At 40.5% G+C, this 25,044-nt stretch overlaps 1 protein-coding gene across 5 annotated transcripts in view; it reads right to left on the bottom strand.

Moving 5' to 3' along the window:
- The window catches only part of MEIS1 (Meis homeobox 1), a 108,033-nt gene that overhangs the window by 20,488 nt on the left and 62,501 nt on the right, over positions 1–25,044 (bottom strand). For all 5 annotated transcript variants that reach the window (XM_071424991.1, XM_071424953.1, XM_071424962.1 and 2 more), the window contains one exon: positions 2,471–2,547. In XM_071424991.1, the coding sequence (XP_071281092.1) occupies positions 2,471–2,547 (77 nt within the window). The remainder of the gene's footprint in view (positions 1–2,470; positions 2,548–25,044) is intronic.

The following is a 25,044-nucleotide window of genomic DNA, read 5'->3' as shown; positions in this document are numbered from 1 at the left end:
CTTATGAGCCTGCCTAAGAAGGGCAAAACTAACCAGAAATTATATGCTAGCTCTTCCCTGCAGCAAAACATTTAGGTAGGAAGAGTTTCTTGTGCACATTGCTTTAGAAGAAAAGGGATCCAGCAAAATGTTTGAGAAGGTTGCTCCATAGCCTCCAGGATTTGAGAGGGGATGAGTAGCTCTCTGGTCACCTCATGGCTGGGTATTCCCGTGCAACCTGCACACTCAGCAACAGCTTCACAGTCTCCTTGTTCCTTAACATCCATTACAAAAAGCAGGGGCTGCACTGCCATATTTTGGCATTTCTGCCCACCACCTGTGATTTAAGAAAGCCCCATTGCCTCTATAGCGTTAAATTGTTGCGCCTCAGGGGAGAGAAGGAGAATTGTCTCAATAATTTATACAATTGTAACACCACATCAGAATTACAGAAATAGCTCAAGTAGAGGAAGTCTGCCCTACATCCACAAGACTTCAGTTATAATGTATTTTGACCTCTTTTTTTTTTTCTTTGCACATAAGGAACTTATAAGAACACACCTGACACAAAGCCAAAGTAAAAACTCCTCATATTCAAAGAGAGATGGGTACTGAAAAACACCCTGGAAAAAAAACTGAAAGAAAACCTACTGAAGGTCACTCAGGAGAAAATTCCACCACCTTTAGTTGAATCCATCCTATGTTCATAATCTTGAAAGATTTCTTTTGATGGACCATCCCAAACTGACACATTTGTCCATGTTGAATCCTGTACTCCCAGACTCTGCAGGAGCAACATACCCGTTCTCCATCCCATCGTTAAACAAGACCCTGATGAATACCCACAGCTTCTCAGTAGGCCAAAGCACCCACTGAGATTGAAACTGAAGGACAACCCTACAAACTAGGGCAACACCTGGATAGAGGCTGGAGAATGTAAAGTTGAAGTAAACACTAATTTCTTCTGGCTGAGCCAAAATACTGTGGGTTGCACTACCTCGTAACACGTAAATTTTATGTTTTATGCCTTTTATTCCTCCATTTTAAATTAAGTATCTTTGAAGCATACTTCATATACACTAAGTATTTGGTATTTTCCTTTATTCAGCATCTTAAGGGGCTTCAAAAAATTGATCTCCCAGGGCTGCTGTGGGGTCACAGAAATTGATAACCCTTACAAGCTATGCTTATGTGAGCCCGCCTGCGTCTCCCAGATAGTGCACTTTGTAAATTAATCCTCCAAAGGCAAATATATTGTAAGTAGCTTGTTATCTCTAAAGTACTAAATTGAAGAATACATGGGATTATATTGACAGAAATTACATTTTCTGTAATGGGGTTTAATATATCTGAAATCTCTCCCATAGGCTCCTACGCTCTCTAAGAGAAGAAGGTTTGTTAATGTAGGTGCAATGGACATCAAGACCAAATTTATTCACTAAAATGGATTAGGCCATGTAATCAGAGCTTCAGTAATATTAATCTCTGACACTTATTGAACAGGAAAAAAAAAAAACCAACCAACTTTTGTCTGCAAACTGGCATTCCTCCCTCCCTTTTCCCCAGCAGGCTTGCTGTTTGCCTTGACCATTTTCTGGGTATTACTTCAAAGAGGATAAGGTTTCCCATCATAAACACTAATCTAAATATATTAGGACAATTAATTAGATACACTTAGTTTTACAAGGTATTAGATTGCAGTACACTTCAAGTATGACACTTGTTCTGGGATAGTGAGAGGAACCCACATTTTGATGCAGTATAAAAGGGTAATAAATCAAACTTTTTTTAAAAGAGGTTTGCTGCTGCATGATACTTAAATCACAGGTAATTTTCACTGGTTGCCTTCACCACGCCCTAAGCAGTTAGCAACCCAAAATCCACTGCAGAGACAGCACAGATCCTGACTTCCTTCAAATGAATCACTACTATAACAGAGCAGGGGCTCCACCAACCCTTAGCTGGAATAAATAAATTAAGTTGCTCCACACTGTACTTCAGCAGCAAAGAACCAGATTGTCCTCAAAGTTTATTCATAAACTGGATTTTGAAAACAAACTGATAAAGAGATTCAAGGGTGTCAGTCAAAATGAAAAACCTCTCTAACTACACTATAAAAATCATGACAGCAACCCCAAATACAACATGCTCAGCAGAAATGGGACCAATTGTCCCTGTTTTGCCCCTGACATCTCAACCTCTTCCAAGACCAATGTCCTGCAAATGGATGTGCCTTCCTATTGAAGAACAGATAAACTCAGCCAGAAAGAGGACTGGTATCAGATGTGAATACACTGAGATCTGCCCAAATGATGGGAAAATAAAATACAGTAGCAAACCTCATACCCTCTACACCTGAAACCACTCACCTGGTTATATCTCTTTTGTATCAATAAACTTTTGGGGAGGGAAACAAGGGCAAGGTGTGTCCCCAAAGGAATAGCCAGAGGGTGCCAGTGGCCATATAGAAACACTAAGGAAAATTACTTACCAATTGTTCACTTGAAGTATAGTGAGCCCTGTGTCTTGTGCCAACTGCTTTTTCTGCTCTTCTGAAGGGTAAGGGTGCTATAAGACACCAAAATAAATACAAACATTTAAAACAATGTGCTTTTTTTTGACTACCTTTTATTTTAAATTAAAAAAAAATACAAACCAAACCAAAACAGAAGTGTGACATCTATTATTGAAAGGTGAAAATGCTGAGGTGTGTCACTCTTTTATAATTATTAATGGGCTACTACATCACTTAATTAATCGCAGTAAAAGACAAGCTAATTATAAAGATTAGTGAAGTGGAGAAATAACTGCTTAGGATACTGACAGTACCTTGATACTTGAGAAGAATATTTGTTGCATTAGCTGAAAAATTTTTGTACTTGTCTCAAATGACCGATTAGAGTCAAATAATCTATTTTTTTCTCTTTTCTCTGTTTTTAACTGAACAACAAAGAATGTGATAAAGAGCTTCTCAGTAAAACTAAAACACACTGATTTTTTGAGATAGTGAAGTTTTCTGAGATAGTGAAGGCAAAACTTCTCAGATAGTTTTCTGAGATAGTGAAGGCAAAACTTGCCAGTGTCCCAAAATAATTTGCAAATAAGATCAGCATCCTGAACATAAACAAATGCCTGTGTTTTGAACACAGGCCAATGCAAGGTCAACAATCAGCACATTTTTGCCTGACATTAGCATAGCTGTGCTGAGCTAATCCTAAGAGACAGAAAATAAATACTCCTTTTAATTGAAGATAATGTTATAATTCAATCATAAGTTTCTTGTGAGAACTTGATTTGCTTTCTCAGAAAATTCACTTCTGAATGAATACAGATTGCTTAATAAATCAACAGCAAAAACCACAACCAAATCTGAAATGTAGAAATATTATTTCTGTCCTTCCCATCTATGCAAAATTGTCACTGTCACAAAAGAGAATGGCCAAATACTACAAATGTCACAGTTTCAAGGAGAAGTCCTGTTTCAAGGAACTGGTTCAGCTCCTAACCCGGATGCCCAGGTCTCAGTACATATCTAATTCAGAGCTGCACTGCTGCAAGGTGCTTAGAAGCATTTCAATAAAGGTCATTTGATATAACTGGTTAGTCCTATCCCAACACTATTTAGCAGGTGATTGTGACAAAGTATTTACACATTCATCCATTTTTTTTCCCCAAAAAACTCCCTTATTCTCTGGATGTATTCTTCAGTGTAATATTACATGAAACTGAAACTGAAACTTTGCAAAGCTTAAGAATTTAAAACCTCATAAAATCCCACAATCTTATTGGTATTATAGCTATTTGGCAGATTTTACATATTTTTGTAAACAGCATAGTCTGACTTCTCATGGCTATGTTACATGCAAGTATCACTTCACATTACCAAAGAGGGATTTTTCTTGGAATTTCAGCAACTTCTCTTAACTCAATATATCAATTTCAAAGCCCACCACCATGGCCATCAGCTCCAAAAGAGACTTTTTATATTTTTTCACCCAAAAATGTTGAGGAATTTTCAATTATTTTAAAAGTACTGTTCTCTTGGCAGGAAGCTCACAGATGACCTGCACACCTGTAGACCATCCCTTGTATTTTCTGTGTGTACATGAAACAGCTCCAGAATTGTGAAGTAAAAAACAGAGGGAAAGAAGTGTCTTCTTTTTATGGGCAATTTGCATTTCACACATGCAAAAATGCAGCATGTATTTTACCGTCTGCCTTCTACACACATTCATCCACAACAGTCATACTCATGTCCATCTATCTGAACATAACATTTTTCTTCCCTTCAATGAAAAAACTCCAAACCCTACAGAGATGATTTGTAACATTTTCATCTTTACAGCTTACTTCTCATTTCATTACTTTGCTATTAAGCGAGGACAGAATTTTCTTTTTTTTTTTTCCTTATTTTGCTTTGCCACCTTACATGTGATCTAATTTTAAGTAATTGAACAAACTGTGTCTAATTTCATGCAGCAAGCAATAATTACTAGACAGCCTCTAGCTATTGGAATTGAGAAGTCTGTCTCCATTAAGCAATTTTCAATTGTTCTGGACATTTTTTTTTAATAGACAAGACTGGATAAAATTAGCCATCAAAATAATATTGTCACTGTAAAAATAATTACTTTAAAAGTCCCAAACTACAAATTCCTCAAATTGTGGTATGTCTAAGGTCATCTGATTTTTTTTCATATCCTCGTACAGCATAAACTTTTAATTTCATGATAAATCTGTAATTGCCATAATCACATGACAGCCTGGGATTTCACACAGCTAATCCCTCTTAGCTAAAGGGTCACAATGCGGCAGGCTTTTTAACTATGATTCGGTGTGGTTTAAAGTAATCTTAAACACTAAGCAACATTATTATATAAGCTTTCATATGAGTTGTTCCTTTGTAGACTAAAAATAAAATAAAATAATAGAAATGACTTGACAAAGAATCAGCATGCCACAGGCTAGGTTGCTATAAAAACATTCAAAGCCTTGTTGCATTCCCACCCACAGGGCTTGGAAGGCCTGTGCTACAGGCAAAGGCAGACATCACATTGCAACAGAGAGAAAGAGGGAAACCCTGAGAACTGCCATTTTATGAAGGAATAGGAAATTCAATCAAAACTGTTGCTGTTGGTCTTTACCCCACCTACACAAGAATGACTGCTGTCTTCTGAAAACTTTCTAATAATGGCTGTTTGAAGGAATATAGACAAATGCACATAGATATGGATATATATATATTGTGTGTATAGATAATATTATATTTGTATGAATATGTATAAAATATATCTTAGTCAAATGGTTAAGTTTAAGGTAGTCATGTGAAGAGGATAAAGTTGGATTTGGTCCTTATGGGTCCTGTCCAACTTGAGATATTCTATAATTTTACTAAATATATAAATATATAAGGAAGAATTACTAAAACCACTGCAGTGACTCCAACTGACAAGTCCACCTATTACTCTGGATCACTTTGGGATATCAAGGCAAACTGTTCAATAAACAGTGACTTGAGACCTTTACTTTGTTGTGCACATTAGCTCCTACTATTATCTCTTAAAAGCTTAATTATTTGCAAACAATTGATCAAGATGGGAATTGGAGAAAAGAGACACTGGACCACCGGGAGAGCTGCAATGCATTAGGAGAGCAAACAAAATTACCTTTAGGTCTTATAATAAGAATTAACAATTGGGACCGTATGCAGGGCAGCATGAGAAGCTGTAACGCTCATGCTGGACTGTTTTCCATTTGATCTGCATTAACACCTCCACTGAAAGCCATAAAACAGTGATTACAGAGGGGAAGGCTGACCCTCCTTCCCAGAACCAGCCCAGCTTGTGTATACTGGAAGACTGCAGACAGGCTTTCCTGCCAAGGCCAGAGGAAAAGGGTAAATCCAAGGGGAAAAAGAAGTAGAAAGCAGGCAGGTTGAAAAAAAAAAAAAAAAAAACAAAGAAACCAAAACAGGGCATTTAAAGAAATAAGGCTGACAACAGATAAGGGCTCTGAATTTGGCTGTGATATTTTCTGATCAAGCCTGCTGCTGCTACAAGAGCTATAGAGCAGCATCCACTGAATGATATGAGACCTTGTGCTTTTCCCTTTCCATAAATCTAGCATTGAAATGTGGATTGTTTGGCACCATTAATGTGTTTTTGAGGCTCTGTGGTATTACTTTTAATAATGACTTAGTACAGAAAGTGATTGCTTAATAACACCATCAAAGTCTGCATGCAAATGAAAATTATCCCTGGGGGATTTGCCCAGGGTAATATGAACAGTTAAGGAACATTTGAAAAGGTAAAAATAACTATGCAAAATATGAGTCAGAGCAGTCATTTTAGCAGTAACAAAGAAATCAAAGTGACAGAGAGAAAAATTTAACTTTCCATCATATTTTCTCATCACTGTTTTATGAAGGATATTTAGTGAGCAGTAGCCTTAGTAAAAGCCCATTTTTTAATGCAGCTTGAGAGCATTTTTAGCAAAAGAAACAATAAGATTTTTTTTTTAATCACCTTTGACTACAGATGGTGGGTAAAGTCTCCATTAGGTACAGATGGAAAGCATCCAAGGTTGTCTCTTAATGTTACACCTTGTCCAAACGTACTCCTTTCCTCAAATTTTCTACCCCAGGCAGCAAATGCAGGATGCCAGGACAGCGATAACTTTATCTTATCTGTAACCCGGCATCAACAGCACTCCCTCCCCTCCTCCTCTGCGACAGCAGTGCATCATAATGGTGCCAGAAAAATGGGAAAATAATCCTGCCCTTCTCACCCCTCAAATTACTAATTCCTCACGGCACCGAACCGGCTCAACACCACGGCTGCCAACCAGCTCTACTACAGCAGCGAGGCAGCAGCAATCCCCGAGAGAAAGGCTGCATGTCCTGCTAGGAGGAGCCTGTGGCAGCCATCCAGCGCTGCCCTTATCGTGGCAGTGCCGTGGCTTGGCTGAGCCGTGCCGGGAGAACCATTTCGGAAGCCCTTTTATCCCCTTCCTCCAGCCCTCTGCCTCCTCCGGAGCTCAGTGTAGTGCACCAAGGTGAGACGACCTTGAGCTAAACTCTGGGAGGTGATGAAGAGAAATCACCCCCTTAAAATTTATGCCCCAGGAGTGTTTATTAACTGTTTTCTAACATCAAAATAAAAAAGAAAAAAAAATCCCAACACTGTGATTTTCTTGTTTCTGAAGAGAAACCCAGCCTAACTCAGTATCCAGAATAAAGCCCAAGGATCAGCCCTCCAGTGACAAACTGTACATTGACTTTATGCTGAACTCTAAATTCTTGCTTTACTCAAACTTGTCCAGGGTTAGCTAAGGTGGCAGCACAGCCATGCGGGTCTCTCCCCTTCCCCAACCTCCTTCTTTTTTGCATTTGAACTGTTTACATTAATGATCAAGTTGATCTACGAGAAATTACTATTTTTTTTTTCATATCCATAATGCTTTCCTATTGTCTCTCAGCTTTATGAATTAGTTTTACTGTTGCAGTGAATGCTTTTTTTGTCTCCTGACTGCACATTATCAAAGGGACACTTTGTGCCTTCCATTTGCATTACAAAAGCAGTGCATGGTGTAGTCTAAGAACAGAGCTTGAATTTATAGCAGTCGAGTCCTAGATCCTCACACATTCTGGCCTCCTAAAGAATAATGGGGGGTTTCTGCACTAAAAATGCAGCCAAAAAATGGTTGGATCACTATCCATAAAGTCATAAGATTGCAACCTCCTTTCTTCACTGGCCACCGGCATGTTGAGAGGGAGCGATAAAGAGAACGCGTGGAGCCCCCTTGCCTATTTTGCAGGCTGCCTGAATAGGTTTATAGACCATCCCTGTGACCTGCTTTATATTCAGGCAAGGCTGTAAAAAGTTGCCAAGTTGAGGTGACCTGGTAGGGAGGGGGGAGAAGGAAAAAATTCAACTCGGAAGCTGCAAACTCGATCCTGTTTATCCCGTGGGATTGGCTTACACATTGGAGGAAATACTAAAACACTGAGAAGGAAGTTGTTTTATTAGAAATGCATCTCTGAGGCTGGGAGGAAAAAAAGCCTGTGCAAAGTTTGCACAGTCTTTTCCTTGGCTGAGAGTAGTGAGTCAGCCTGATAATGCTACTGAACTGTGAGCTGGCTTCAGCATTTCAAGCTCCTTGTTGCTTTTTCAGCACAGCAAGAAAACATAGTCCGTATGACACGGTCATGCTGCAGACAAAGCCCGCTTTTTCCTCCTTCAAAAGAAAATATTTCCTCAACTTATTATAATAGTTTAATATCCCTGTGGTAAGGCCTTTCTCGTAACATTACTTTTAATAAATCCTGGCGCTGCCAGAGTTACTGAACTGCAAACTATGAACACAAAATCAACAGATGAGCTTGGTCTTCTAAAGTCAAAAATGCATCAAAATATGCAGTGTGACTAGATGCTGCATTGCTTTGACTTGCCTGTATCCCTATGGCAAGGCCAATAAGCTGCTGCTTTAGGCTTTTGCATCAGCCCATCCCTATGAGATGGGCTCTGAGACACTGCCTATTGCTGCCCCTACAAAAGGGTTTGCAGGCTGCTTTGGAAACCTTGCCAAAAAATAAAAGGTGAGGAAAGGAGGCAGAACCTGACTCTCCTAAGGCAAGTGCAAAGTGTAAAAGAGAGAGCCAATACCCCAGAAATTTCAAAATCTGAATGTGTGTTCACAGCTAACCTGATTAAACAGGGGCTGGGGTGGTTTGCAGGCAGAGGAGGGGAGGAGACATTTCCTTTGTGGGGGTTTACAAGGAGGGAAAAGAGGTACTGGCAACTGCGACCCTTTTTAATGAAGAAGTTATGCTGGGGGAAAAAAAAAGCTTCTCCTTTTTTCCCATTTGCCCTTTTGTAAATAATTTTCTTGCAAGAGTTGTCTGTGAACAAGTTTTGGCACTCACTAACATAAATATCCTTTCCAAGGCTGATGGAGAGACATGGTATGGCTTAGGATGCACTGCCAATACTTCTCTGGTGGCCCCATCAAATTACTCATAATGTGAGCACTCATTAAGGAAAAAAAGTTCAGATCATCCCTTGCACAGGATATTACAGAAGTCAGAAAATGGAAAAACCTTTTAACTCATCTAATCCATCTCCTGGCTGCTACAATATTATTCCTTCCATACCATATATTATTACCCACTGCCTTTTCCAGTTGCGCTTTACCTAGTCCAAGCAATGGTGCTTCTGCTATTTCCTTTTGGAGACACTCTGATAGACCTCAGTGTTTGGAGTTTACTCTGGTTCCTGCTGGTTTTCAGTTCAAGCTGAGCCTATGCAGACACTCCCACACCATACCTGGGTAATTGAGTGGAGCTTTTCCCATGTTAAACATTCCTTTGGTGCCTGTATGTATGTGCACACAGAAACACACACACACACACACACACACAGCTTGCACATACACATTAACTTTGCTTAATACACTTAAGAAGGGATTTTTTACTCTAGGACCAAGACTATTTGTGCTAAAGTGACCTGGGTGATGTGCTTTTGCATCCTCTGCCATTTTTCTTTATTATTGTTATTTACTGTTTTTCTTTCACAGACAAAAACTAACCAAGGACAGGGAAATTAAAAGAAAAATTGCATCCAAAAGATTAGCGAAATTCTCCTCGAAATGCAGCACACAGCCAAAACTATGAAACACTACAGCCAAGCAACACCAAAGGAACTGAGGAAATGCATCATCTGACTGCAACCGCCTTAGAGCTAAAATTCACAGCCTTGAAACCCAGCTTTTCAGTTAAGCCAACATCTTTATCAGACAGCTGTGAAAAGGCAGGAAGGCAAACCCCAGCCTTCCCTAGGTGAGCAGCTTTTGGGAAGGAAGAAAAAATATCACCGGCACGCCAAAGGAAATCCCGACTACCTGATAACTCTGTAAAAACACGGCTGTTGTTTTTAGAGCCAGCCTAAGACAGATTAGCCCAGGTAAATATCTCCTAACCAGAAGCCTTTTCTCAGCAATAAGTCAGTGTCCTTATCTACCTCAAATGACTTTCTAAACAGGTGGGCTCGCAAACAACTCTACAATCTCTGGGAAACGCCAGTGCCAGCAGCTGTAATCCCATAGAGTTAAACTGAAAGCTTTTATTTGTGCTTTTTCCTCTTTTTCCCAAGCTGTCCTCCTTATATCTGGAGCTCTCTCTGTAAGTGAGGGATAAAAACACAGCCCCATGCCTCCATCCCCTACTCTACACAACTGTGTGATCAGGTTGATGGAGGGTTGCTGTATTCAGCCAGATCCCTAATATAAACCTAAGGATTTCGGATGGAGCAGGAGCTTTAAGCAGGTTTCCCAAGGTGATAGCACCCTTAAGGAGCAGCCACCTAGCAAACTGCCTCCAGCCAGGAGCTTGAATTCCTTTTTTCATGAAGGGGCCAAGCCATCTTACAAAGAGAGTTCAAGGCAACCAACACATCAAGGTGCCAATGGTTCAGCACCAAGATGAGGAGGGTTACATTCTATTTTACATTTTCTATTTGAAAACAAAACAAACAAAAAAGAAAACTACCACTGAGGAAGGAAATGAAAAGATAAAGCTGATATTTTGCAGTGCTGCTTTGTTGGCATGGAAAGTCCTTGAACAGATGCCCTGTCCACCATTAAATATTCACAACATATCCTTGTAAAAGAATAAAGACCACTTAGCTTATAAGCAAAACCACAATGTGTTCTTCATGAAAAAAAAAAAGAGAGAAAGATGTATTTAAAGATCTGGAAAAAAAAAAAAAGAAAGAAGGAGGGAAAAGAAAAAAAAAAAAAAGCCAGGAAAACACTGCTGTTCTCTGAAGAAGCAGAGACTCTTGGAAGTAGTGCACATTCTCTGGCGTTAATTTTCCCACTTAAATTACAGTGATGCTGTAGCCTCATCTCATTAGAGATCATTGTCCCCAGTAGACAGTTGTGTTTATGGGGGATTCTTGCTGTTCCACACCTGCTGCTCAGGTTGCTACGTGATAAAGCCTGCATACAAACAGCAGTCTTGAGGTTGCTGGACTGCAACTGATGAGCCCAGGCTAATTCAGGGGTGATTATGTAGTTTACTGGACCACTAAACCTCTTTAAGCTTGTAATTACTGCCTATTTGAGTAAAGAACATTGAAAAGCAATTCACTGCATCATGCCTGCCACAGCTGGAAGCAGGCTGCCAGCAGTCTGCAGGGACATTAAAATCTACAGGGACTGGGATTCAAGCACAGCTCCCAGGCACTGACGGCAGCACAGCCAAGTGCATTCTCATTCCAGCTCACCTTTTCTGACCAGGCTTGCTATTAAAGGTGCAATGAAAACTATAGAAAAGCAATAAAGATGACAAATAACGGGACGTAATTGAAAGAACTGCATTTTAATGACTCTCCCCCTCTTCCCTTATGCTGGCTAAAAAAAATTAAGCCTTTTTGTCATGACAAGAGAAGGGAAAGAAAAGGCCTTTTGCAAAAAGGGAAATGCAGTGCATACATGTGTTTCTGTTTTGAAGCTGGGGGTTTCCCTCATGTTTCAAAGCTCTAGAAAGAGTAAGTTTACTTGTAAAGTGAATACACAGTAAGTCTTTTTACATATTTGGCAGAAATTATAATGCAGAGGCATCTTAATTGCTGAATCTTCATAAAATCCCCTCACTGAGCCTTCATGAAACCCTCCAAGAGTATCCCAGCCCTAAACCACCACTCCGAAAAAGAACTCCACTCCATGACGCATCACAGCAGTCTTTACCATCAAGACAAGACTGTGGGTTTCTTTTAATAATAAATAAATATCTCTCTGATTCTATTTGCCTTTTGAGTTCTGACCCACACTAACCCTCCTTTTCAAGTCTGCCCCTGCAGCTCTCAATGAGCAGGAAGCTGTTAAAAAGGGCGCCTTGGTTTTTTGCATAATTAGCAGTTTTGGGAACAGAATCTGGGGAAAGAAGAACAGATCAAATGGGACCTATGACACATGCAGAAAGGTTGGTAATAGGTATTTTTACGAGTAAACAAAGGTCTGGAGAGGATTGCTCCAGCAAAGCCAGAGAACAAAACTGGCAAAACCAGAGGGATGTTGGCAGTGCTTGGCACTGCTTGGCATCGCTGGGAGCTCCAACTAGCTCCAGGCAGTGCCTGTCCATGGGACTCCAGCTGAAGAGCCAGTTCCTGGAGCCCTCCCATCCTCCAGCCTCTCCACAGCTATCCCTGCTATTAGACTGCCATGTGTGAGGTCCAGGAATGGGCCTAACGAGCTGCCCGATTAACTAACTGCATGAAATGGGCTTTAAAGCCTCCTAGGACGTTTGGAGAAGCAGAATTCATCAGTGTTATTTCCCTGCCCCACTAATAACTGCCACAGCTGCCTGGGAGAATGGGGTGTGGGAAAAGGCAAAAATAAACAAGCAAAATAAAAAAACCCAAACCATTGCTATTGATACAATTAACCCTGGACTGAAGTAAATTTAAGAGATGGGGTCTCATTCTCTTCTCATCTAATAAATTGCCTTGTTTTACAAAACATGGACATGCCATCTGTAGTACTAATCTCACATGTATCTAGAAAAGGAAAAAAATCCCCATGCATACATGAGCAGGTACTGTGAACAAACATCAGCTTTTAAAGGAGAATGTAAAAGCTTTCAGGAAGTTTATTCTTAAAAACCATGTAAATTCCCAGTCACAACAATCCTCCAGCTAACCCCATCCAAGCTCCAAAGAGCCACAGGCTTGTGTGTTTCCAGCTATCACTCTTATTAATATTCATTAGGCAGGGCTACTTGCATTTTCATAAGCTGTGAAGGTGGCAAAAGAAACAATCAGAATTCTTTAACACACAGGCATTATCAATTCAACATCTGCCAAAGAAGAGTGCATACAGATCTGAGGTTGAAATTCAAATGCAATTTACCTGGGCTAGAGCTGGGCTTCACTTTCCAGCACCCAACCAGCTATTTCAGGTGCTCTCATTTTATCCATCCCAGCTTTTACCTTCCCCTAAGTTCACTCTCCGTTATTTTTACCTTGAAAATAAGAGTCCCTCATAAATTCTCCCTTCATTCCTTAGGTCTAATGAGTTCTCTTATGCTAAAATAACCCAAGTTCAGTGCAATTGCATTCATGAACAATACAGACAAGTTTTAACTCAGTAAACTTGACTAAGCAATTCTGCTTTCTGGCTAGAGAATTCATTTATCTACATCCATTTATTGTGTGAAATCCCTTTGACTCGCTTCATGGCACAGGCCTGTACAGAAATCCACTTTCTGACCAGCCTGGCCTTAAAATTTAACTCTGAGATGAATGGAGAAGTCTCCAAATAAAAACAATTGCTCTAATTAATCATGTACCCAGCTCAGCAAAGAAACAAGTCTGCTAATGCTAACCAATTTCAGAATAAAGCAGATACATGTTCCCAGGATGATATTTCTACGCACAAGAACGTGCATCCAAAAAAAGTGCAATTTAGATCTGGTGAGAGTTGGGAAAAGGCACATGTATTTGCCCACAAATTCACTATGCATTGATTCTCATCCTTTTAAAAATGTCATTAAAAAGGCTTAGCTCTTCCCTCTTGGAAAACTTCTTGGACCAAGAGGACTCCCTCATAAAAAATAATCTTTTCCCCCAAATTCAATGCAGGTCTCTACCAATTTCACTTGGATTTCAAAAGCCTCCAAAGACCTAACTGTATCCTCCCTCAGAGAGGGTTGGTGGAACCAAGCTTTGCATTTCAGTGGAAATATTCATGGTGTGAAGCATTTCCCAGGGGCTGGTATTGGCCAGCACTTGGGGATGAGCCCTGAAATGGCAAAACTGTCTTCACCTGCCTAACTTTAGAGCTGGCACTTAGCTTTAGTGAACATGGCCAAAGCCTGGGCTGCCTAAAGGATATCTCCTCAGCTTTGTAAAGTGAGACCCTTGGTGGGTATCTTCTATGGGGTGATGAATGGAAGAGGCCAGGACAAGGGTTTTTGGAAGGGGCTTTTCAAAAGCCGAAACAGAGTCAGCTGTAAGCAGCCAGTGCCCACCCCATCCCTGGCCTGAGCATCCCTTTCTTGCCGGGTCTCTTTCAAGATCTCAGCACATCAAGCACCACACGCATGCAGATGCCTTCACAGAAACTACCATAAAAGAGACAATCCACATATTTGGAAGCAAAAGTACCGAGCTTGCGTGTTGCTTTCAGCACATTTCTGATGTGATGGCCATTAACAATTCACAAGAACAGTAACAAGATATAATAAATCTTTTCAATTCAAGCTCAAAAATCCCCCTCTGCTTTCCCCCCCTTTCTGAACAAAACTCATTTATTTTAGAAAGATCTAAATGAAAGTAGGTAAAGACCAAAAAAATTTCACCACTAACAAGTTACAAAGTAAGAAAGAGCAACCAGGCACATTTGATCTTGTTCTATACAGGAACCTTTCTAAGATGACTGCTCCAATTAAAAAAAAGTTGAATTTATTATTTTGATGATAGGAGATTGTGAACTTTACTATTATATGCGTATATTTTGTTTAATGGCTTACTTTATTTTAATAACAAAGAGAAACTAGATCTTTACAGATGAAAGCTTTATTTCATGGCTTCATTACAACTGGGATTTTTAAAATCTGTGATGTTAACCAAAATGTAATAATGGATGTTCTCAAGGGCCCTATTTTGTAGCATTTTATGCAGAGCCAAACTGTACGCAAGACATTACAAACATGACGTTTAGCCCTATTTTAAGAAAGTAGAACTAACTCCAGTGTCAGAGGCCCCTGTAATTGTTTTCCATCTGCTTCTCATGCCTCTGAACTTGTGCAGCAAGGTCTGGCTGTAGAAATGCTGTGACAAAAGCATTCGCTTTCTGAAGATTTTTTATTTAATTATATTGAAAGGCACTTTTTGTAGGATTTTGGCTGGAAGGGGACAGAGTGGTTGCAACGTAACTATTTTATCTACAGCACCCTTGCCTTGAAGGGCCTGTTGACATCCAGAAGAAGAGAGACAGAAAAAACATGCTAGAAAAAAAAAACAAACAACAAAACAACAACTAATTCTACCATTTTCATGTCATTTACTTCCTAACATAGAGATAATCTGAAACACCTCATCAAACTTGATCATGCTCTCAATGCTTCTGGAGAACTTCTCATCTATTCCGCTTCCTTTTATTCTCATGTTAGATTGAAAACAGTTTCTTCAGATGATGGCAGCACTCATGTGTATGCAGCATCAAGGATGCTCCTCTTTAATCTTTTTTACACGTCTACATAAATCTTTATGCACACAGAGGTGTGTGTACATGTATGAGGGTTGATGTCGTTTTGAGAACCATGCCCTCCATGCCCAAAAGTAGGGACCCACTGTTTTTGGGAAGGCAGCCCAAGATGGCAGCTCATGATTAATGGCTGTATCATCCCTGGCTCGGTAGCGTCAAGGCCCCAGGTCTAATCTGCCAAACATCCCCTTCATCTGCAGCCGATCAGCAGATGCAAGCACATAGGCCCTGTCAGCTTGACATATCATTCCTACGACAATGTCAACGAGTATTAATGTTCAATTATCTGTCCTAGAAATAACCCTCGCCTTTATGCATTGTGTAACTGGGCGCGTGGCACTGCGGTAATGCGAACGACAAGGGCAGAGATGCCCGCGCTCACCCGCTCACTGTGAGTTGGCTTCCCAACATCGTGATGACATTGCCTTGCGGTCGCGCGCGGACGCCTTCCCCCTCCTTCCTCTCCCTGGTTGTGGTTTGCTGGTTTGTTTCATTTTATGGAAGGCACACTGCAAAGACCCCAAAGACCCTTCTCCTCCTCTTTGCATGTTGCATGCTGCCCATCAGCATGCCAAGATACACTTAGAAAAGGCGTGTTTTGATTTCACAGCCATGCAGAACCACGAGGACTTTTCTTGTTTATTTTCATGGAGGGCCAGAAGCTGCCCATCACCTGCCAGCCACTCTTTATGTCCCCTGCTTGTGTGTATATATATATATATATTTATCTCATTTACCATCAAAAAACAAATGTCAACACTGTCTTCTTCCAGGGCTACATTAAGATCAATTCAACCCTCAACTGCAGGGCTGGAGCAATTTAGGCAAATGAAACATTACAGGTTCCTTTTGTTAAAGCAATTTTAAAGTAAGATCCCCAAAGGAGAGAGGATTTGAAGAATAAACTCGAGTTTATTCCTGGAATCTTTTTTTTTTTTTTTTTTAACTACTGCTCAAATATTAATACTATTGATCATGCTAAATTCAAATAGAACTCTAGAAGCAAAAAAACTTACCAAGTACTTTTTCTTTCAAATCAGAATTAGGGTCAAATTGCCAGTTGTTTGAATAGTCTGTGACAGAGTTTGCATAATTTCTCTTTTTGTTGTTGTTACTATGGCACAGCTTCCTTGAACTAACATTCAAAGGTTATCAGCTCTAAGTTATGCTTGCTAAGTCTTCTTATACAACTCACAATCAGAGGGAGGGAGTGGGAGGAAGCAGTGTGATAACCAGTGCCAGCTTTGAGATAAAGCCCTCCACCTAATCTCTGTTTATTTAGACAACCATCTAACCGCAGCACCGGGCATAAAAACAAACCAGGTGTATGGCTAAGGGAATTTCTCCTCCCTTACCGTGATTGCATTATATTTTTTGGGTAAAGGAAAGCAGAGCCTCTTTCTTTTTTAAAGATTACTTTGAAAATTTAAATTAGCCCAAAGTTTGAGGTTTTCATGTTTGGATTTGCTTGGCTGGATGTGCTTTTTTTGCTTTGTTTTGTAGGAAGGGGAGGTAATGGTAACAAAGCACATTCTGAGTTTTATTCCATGCTTTTTTATTTTGTGAGGTTTTGGAGAAAAAGATTTTACCATATCATATTCACAAAAATACTTCGAAAATTAGGTTCCCACTTTGAATTATTTTCCACCGGAGGGGATTCAGGATGTTTGGAATAAATACAAATATCATGGGATCAAACTGTTGTAAACTGAGCAGTCTTTTAAATATATTTCCCTAAGATGCTGACAGAGAGTTGGGCACCCAGCACATCTCTGCTGCATCAGTGCTGAAGCTGCTTTTCCAGGACTGAAGCTGCTTTTCCAGCCCAGATGCCAAAATAGAAAGGCTGTTGCAGGTCAGGCTATGAGAAGCAGTAAGGATAACTGAACCTCCCTCCAGCATCTGCAGCAATATTAAACAGTGGTGGGGAGCTTGTATGTTGGCTGATGGCTCTATTTCTCCTGCCATATGAGCCCAAAGTTGCCTCCAACATATTCAAACTCAGTTTCCCCCCTTTTTACCCCTCTGATAATTCACCTCAGTGTTTACTCAATCATTTTAGGTAGGGGGGAGTGATGAATATTGCTGAGTGCCAGTTTTTTTGGTGCAAGATGAATAACCCCAAGAAGCAACTTACACTGAGTCCCAGGCTCCTGTCAGCCCTATAATTGATGTTGTTTTCACTGTAAGGGGTGGGGACTGGGACACATTAAGGCTCAATAGGGGAAGTAAATGGAGTGAATTGACTCAGCAACTCTGCCTTTTACCACAGCTTCTAATAAGGATAAACTGATTACTGCCAAATGTACTTTAACATCACAGGGAGAGGAGGGAAAATAAATCGATCTGCTCAAAGGAAATAAATGCCATACCAGAAGTTTTTTTAGAAGTGAACTTTTATATGCAGAAGCATAGAAGCACATTTTGGCAGTATGCTGCCCCTTCTTTCTGGGTTGCCATTTGCCACTAAACCAAAAAGGAATTTGCAGCCTTAAAATGCATCCTAAAGATGAACACAGCAAAAAGATCTCTACAAGACCAACTTAGCATTTTTGTAATCTCACTCTCAAATTATTTGGATAACAAAGAGAAACATGGCAATGCTGCCATGTATTTCAAATGCCGACTTTATGTCTGCATCTTTCTCCAGCAACTGAGAGACCGGATGCTCCACTTCTGCGCCAGGCAGTGGGAAAGGCGAGCAGGCAGCAGCCCAAGTTGCCAGGGGTGACTATGGAGCTGACAAGGCCAGGATCCAGCAAAACTCGCCCTGACTGATGACTTCTGGGTTCCCGCTGACCTTTGATCCCTTCTGGCTTGGTCGGGAACAAAAGAGCCTGTTCACCAGGGCCCCTCACAGGTATATTTAACAAAAGCAGCCATTGCCTATATGCTGATTAATGTGTTTGCCTTACGTGAGGCAGGAGGAGGACCACGGCCACCCCATGCTGCTGTGCAGGTAAGTGCCAGCTTACCTAGCTTGTATGTCACACAAAATAAATCAAGGAAATCCACCATGAGGCACATAAAAACAACTACAGCAGGCAAAGACAATTTTTGTCACTGATGCAAGAAGTTGCTGAGACTGGTGATGATGCCGTGAGCACTATCCCTGTGGACCCAAAAATCTGTGGAGAGTTTCTGTCATTAGAGATTTGATGCTGCTCTGACACCAAGGGCCATCAGCAGCTCAAACACGCTGTTGCAAAGATGCTGTCGGCTACAGCAACCATGGAGGATTCTGTCCAACCCTCAGCAGCCACTTTCATCACTGCATATTGTCACCATAGCAATGAAGCTGAATGCGGGCAAATGACAAGGGTCTGTCATCACTCAGCCCTGGCCTGACAGCCCTCAGCACCAGTTGCTCTCATCCAGCCTCAATACACAAATAGGTCCTCAACAGGCCCAAAAGTAATAATCTGCCCCTCCACAAAGTCATCGTTTAACTGGCACTTCCAGTGTGCAGCCCTTATACCCCCTCAGGACGGTTCTGCTTTATTCTACAGTGAGTTTTCATGCTTTAGGGAAAAGTTGAAAAAGAGAGAGGCAGTGGTACCCAAACATCAAATATCAGAGATAATCAAGGGGAAAAAAATAAAAAAAGGGAAAAATATCTATTGAACAAATGGAAGTAAAACATGAAAATTAATGTTTGAGAGGAAAACAACAACACTTCCTATGCAGTGGCTTCAGCAAGGAATAGCAGTGGTACTGACAAAGTCTAAAGCTCCTTTCCAATATTAAACATGGCAGTTGTATACAAAATGCATCCGCTGCTCCCTTCACAGAAACAGGTGTTTGGGGTGAAGTCAGGATAACTGGCAAGGTATGCTGGGCTGTCACCGACAGCGAGCACGGCCAACACACTGCTCTGCCTTCACGCCAACACCAAAATCAGGGTCCCATCTATTTTCACGCTCTTCCTGCCAGAGATGCCACAAAGAGACAATTAACTTGTTCTACTTCCCTGCTGCCTGGGTGGAAGTAAAGCAAGAAATGACAGAAATCAGAGATGGCAAACACTATCTCATCTAGAGCTTGTCTGCTGCTTGGATTAATCATAACATCTCTATTTCAGAAGAATTTCTATGTGGGGTCAGTTCTTACTCATCCTACCCATGCAAACTCATCCCTTCTAATTGCAGCACGTGGGGAAGACGGTGAGAAAGATCTGTCTTGGTGGTTACCTTACTTAGCTCATCTTGACCACGCACTTTGGATCTTACTTTGTGTTTAGTCATACAGAATACCCAATTTAATAGCAGCCTTGTGTTACCCTGCCAGCCCTCTCACCATTTCAAAAGATGCCTTTGAATGATATTTAATTTAGGCTTGCTTACATGCTACATTTGCTAGTGAACACATTGGCTATGTGGCTCTTATTTAACACGATCACTGTCCCCCCATAGTGTGCAACATGCTCGCTGGTCTGCAGCAGCCCTGGAAAGACAATTCACTGTTCAAACATTTTTTAAACCTGATTTACCGTTCCAGAGAAACAACTCCGCAACTAATCTTCCAGGACAAATGTAATGCCAAAGAGCAACTAAACTGAAACATATAAATTCCATATATACTTAAAAATATCATTGTCTGTAATTTAATATAACAATATTTCTAGGCCTATAACCTTGCACGCAGAGGCAATTTCCCAAGCATTAATACTTAAATGGGTCATATGCACCACATCTGTCATTCTGTCCTGAAGTCTATGAGGCACAACCAAGACTCTGCAAGCCTATTGATTTTTCTAGCATTTGCTTTAATTTACTTAACCATTGAGAAATCCATCAGTACATAAAGGGCAACTGTCCATTACTGCCTCATTTGCAGACATTCTTTCCCCTCTTTTTTTTTTCTTTTTTTGGTAAATATTTCCCTTTAAATCGCTGTGTGTTTACAGTGTAAAAATGAAATCCGGAAAGCGCTCACACCTGTTTCTGTTCAGTAACTGCTGCACTGAGGTATATGTAATGTGCTTAAAGATAGAATAAATATCTAGACATTATTACATCTGTGTGCAAAGGGTGGTAAATTAGATCCTAATTACATTAACAGGGATTCTGCCTCCCAGCTTAAATTTTACATGAGCACTCTGTAAAAATCCAAAAGCTCTGCTGTGGTTTCTTTACGAGCTGGTGATTACAGCTACTTCCTATGCGGTCACTAAATATTCTGTTTACAAATAAATGAAGAAGCCTTGAGCCAACTTGCCAGGGTAATAATCCGTGTTTTTATTTTTTTTTTCCCCAGCAAACCTTTACCACATACGCATGGCAACAATCAGAAGCCCCGGCTTCATCTAATTACTCTATCACATAATTTCACAAATTGCCTTTTCACTGGGGAGCCAAGTGCAAAACACGCTCACAGTGGGATTTCAGGCAGCAGCTTTCATTTACTACTCATTTCTTGTTAAATTAAACACAAAAACACCAGTTGTGTGAAAGAAGTCAAAAAGAATGCTTGCAAATGAGCCAGACAAGTGTATCTTATATTTATACCATTTGCACAAAATAGCTCATTGGCAAGCTGGATTTTTAACGGCACCATTAACATTTTTAACCCTTTTAAGGTCTGACATGAGGCTGGTAACTGGATCATTCTGACCAAACTCAGCCCAGCACAACAGGACCAGGCATTGCATCGCCTTATCCTTTTGTTTATAACTGGGAAGAGAGGCAGCATGCCCCGACTCTGCCTCCATGTAAACCCTCTAGTTTACCAGGGGTTAGAGGACAAAACTGATTCCACGAATTTCTGGGTATTATACACACCTACTGCAAGGGAGGGAACAATCCCAGAAATAAATCAAGTGGGATTTGTAAGCGTAATTTCACTTTCATCCAGGACAGCCCTCCAAGGTGTGGGGTACCAGTGAGACTTAGGGGCACAGAGACCTGAAGGACCAGACCCCTGCTAATTATCTGAGAGTTAACAAGGCAAGATTGCAAGCTGCCACCAAGGAATACAAATTATTTTGAAAATAATTGCATCCAGTGTACCATCGCTGGTGGAAGTGAACCAGAGGTTACACAGCTCTAAAATGACATTTTGTACATCAACAAGTACAAAACTAAAACACGACCATTAGTAATTAAAGCTGCTCCTTTTGTAGCACCAAAGCCAGTAGGTCAGGTACCATTTTACATCAGAAACCAGCCTTGATGGCTGAAGATTTGCCAACACTATCTACACAGGGAGAAAAAAAAAACATTAGCAGCAGCTGTCTGTATGCCTCCACATTGAAAATCCTATTCATACAGACAGGTGGAGTAATTTAAAAGCCAATGTGGTGCAATTTTGATGCAAGTAATGCCACTGTTTACTAAAATGCCACCATTACTGCTGTTTATGAAAACATTACTAAAATTGCATTTTATTCATAAGAATCCTAATGTTTGGGTTATTACCAGTTTCAAAATTATTCTGACCCCAACTGCATCTTACAGCCCTCTGGGGTTTACAACCTGCTGCACTGACAGACCCATGCTCAGGTTTCAGCAATGAAATCAAGGGTTTATCCTCTCTGCCTTTCCCACACAAGCACAGTGCCATTCCTGCATCAGCACAAAATCCACAGCAAATAAGCAGAGTTCTGCCAGTGAAACTATTAACTAGCCAGATTGTCTAATATGGCATGTACCTTTCCAAAAATATCATTAGAAACCCCAAAAGCTCTGTCTGACATGAATAAGGATGGCCTAGGAAGAAGAGTTTCACTTCAAAGCTGACTTTAGAGCAATCAACAGAGCAAGGCACCCAAGGCAAAGTCCCATCATTTTCTGAGTTCAAAAACAGATCCTGGAAAACATCTTTATATCATGAGCTGCCCCTTGGTTTTACTGATGTGACTGAAGCGACCACTTTAGTGTCACTAACATGACTACCTTGCTTTTTGGATCACTGGGACAGAGGACCCATTGTGAGAAAAAGTTCTGTTGTGGTCAGGTTTTTTTTAAAGTACTTCCAAATGTTTAATGCTGTACAGGTTGGATTAGAAGGGGCCAACTAGTAGCCAAGAAAAGAATATTCATGCTATATCTAAAATCTGAGAAGTATTTTCTGGGCAGAAGTTTCTGCTTCATAAAGCAAAAGATGAAGTGGTAAGGCTCCTAGACCTTGCCTTATTAAAATGATGGCCCGCCACTGAAGTGAAACGAGCACTCCACTAAATACTCTGGGTCTAAATCAGGCAATGATGCAAAAGGCAAGGTAAATTAGATAACTACATATTAACTTAAACTCTTTTCTGCCTACTTACCTTCTCTCTACACATATATTTAGCACTGCTGTAGCTTAGAGGGTGAGAAGCTAGAAGCACCATGATGACTCATCAATAAGATAAGATTGGTTGGACTTGATGATCTTAAAAGTCTTTTCCAACCTTAAAAATTCTATGAATACATTTGTTCCATGAATAATGACTCCATGAATATTGAAAATTGGATTTTCAGCTGAGCATTTTGTTGGAAAGGATGGCCTTACCCATGGAAAATTTCAACTTACACCATCAAAAAAAAAGGTTCGCTTCCAAAGGAACATTTTTCTCTGGGAATTTTGATGGGCAGACAGCAAACATAAGTACTTAATATTAGGAATTAGAGTCTCTTGAATAAGGGCAACAAGTAAAAGCATGTAAGCTGTAACAGTGCAGATTCTGTGTAGCTGAAGGTAAATGCAGGAAAAGGGAAACAAAACTTTTTTAAAATGGGTAAAAAACCAAGTCACTTCTCATGCCTCTTTGGAGTAACAAAATGACTATAGTCACCACAATATCACTGCTTTGGTTTATCCAGACAAGGGTTAAGTTCATGCAAACAGATGTAGGATAGTGTATGCCAAAGCAAGGGAATGCATCTTACACAACTTGATGTACCACTTCCAAATGTGACCCTGTTTGAAAGGCAGCTTATCTTACACCACAGATTAACACATCACATCAGATATGCGCCCAACTGGTTTGGTGCCTCATATTTTGGCACTTTACCTGATCTGATTCAGTCATTTGCTACACACTGGCATTCTGTGAAACTGCTTCAAGAGTTAGATTTCCAGCAAAAAATTAACTGGTGCTTACACACATAAGCATATCTGAGAATCAACATAGGCTCTTTTGTAGCAACTGTGTTAGAGGACAAGCTAAATAAACAACTAATAATGAACAAGCCCATTAATTTATCCTCATTTCCTGCTCACCCACTGCTTGCCAAGATACTGTTGCTGCCTTTAATGCACTTCATAGTGCAAACTATTCACCAAAATATTTCCACGGATACTTCCAGATTTAAAAATTGGTGACCAAACTTCTTCCCTCCCTCTCTGTCCCCCTTCCAAAGGTGATACTTGAGTTTTGTACATCTGTTTTGACTGCAGAAGGACAGTGCATCGTGTAACACATTGCCGTGTCTTGACTGGAGGAGGCTAATTTAAAAAAATGAAGCTGCACGCAAAATATCACAGCTGCAAATATAAAAAGAAAGGAGAGGGTGGAGAAAAAAGCAAAGCATCTACTGCTGACTTAAAAATTCTTATTACTGCAAACATTCTTGCTGGTTAACTCATTTCCGAGAATATTTATGCAAACAAAAGGAGTTCTAGTACAACCAGAGCAAGTGTAATTTAGCATCTGAATTAATGTTTATCATGTTTCAAGTTTTCAGTATTCCCTTGCTTCTACTCAGATGTGAAATTCTGCTCGTGTCGAAATACTAATGTGTTTCAGCAGCTTCAAAATAATTCAAATTCTTTAATGTGCTAGTGGCTTCCACATTGGCACAATAGTGCCTCCAAGCTAGAAACTGTGGGAAACTGGGGAAAAGGCAGGATAGTCCTTTGGGAATAGACACACACACACACACACACACACACACACACTCTCTCTCTCTCTCTCTCTGTAAAATCTTGTTTACTCAGGTTATTGGCTACCTTCTGATTTCAATCAAAATACTTCCCTGGATCACTGCCATTCCCATCACTGCCATTCTCAAAACCTGTGAGGAGCCCCAATGAGATGTCACATACCCTGTAGTTTAAGACATTATGGCTGTCTTCAATAGAAGTGGAGCTAAATCACAGGTGTTAAAAAAAACAGATGCTGTAACTATACCACACTTCTGAATGTGAGAAGAGCCTCAGTAAATAATCTGCTTTCCTTGAACTAACTGACTAAAGCATCCTCTATTTTTCCTTTCTGTTCTAAAACCAAAGTTTTGTAGGACAGCTCAGCACTGACAACTTAATGATCTACAAGACAGTGCATGAGACATGCTCTTTCCAAGAAATCATGAAACTGGAGCAACAGCAGCATTGCCAAGGGTATCACCCAAAACCCAACAGTTTCCTTTTAAAACAGCAACATTTCCCTCATGCTAGAAAATGGACCAATCCTTGGAAGTTGGGCAGCAGGTCAGAGCCACAGATTTGATGACAACTGAAGAAAATGCTGGAGGTTTCAACAGTCACTGTCCTCCATAAAACTCTGAAGGGTTAAGAAGTTAATTCAAACACAGCTACCTAAATACTCTTTGTCCTCTTTTCTGGAGCTCTCAACTCAATTGGGACAGAGCCTCAGAACAATTATCTTCTCCCACAAAAACATTCTGCATTTTCTGCCAATGAAGAAGACTGCCACAGCACCTCCCCCAGCAGAAGGGAGCTGAGGACCCTCCTTGTGGGGGTAGACGCTTTTGTTGGTTGTCCTGACAGGTCTTCCTGCTGCCAGGAGCAGGAAAAGCCCTGGCTCCCACCTTCCCAGTCAAGGGGATGGCGGTGTATGAGTGACTCAAGACAAGCTAA

The sequence above is a fragment of the Agelaius tricolor genome, unplaced genomic scaffold, assembly GCF_023055355.1.
Source record: "Agelaius tricolor isolate 1412-34295 unplaced genomic scaffold, bAgeTri1.0.p SCAF_1, whole genome shotgun sequence".
NCBI lineage: Eukaryota > Metazoa > Chordata > Aves > Passeriformes > Icteridae > Agelaius > Agelaius tricolor.
This window is presented reverse-complemented; position numbering and strand designations above follow the sequence as displayed.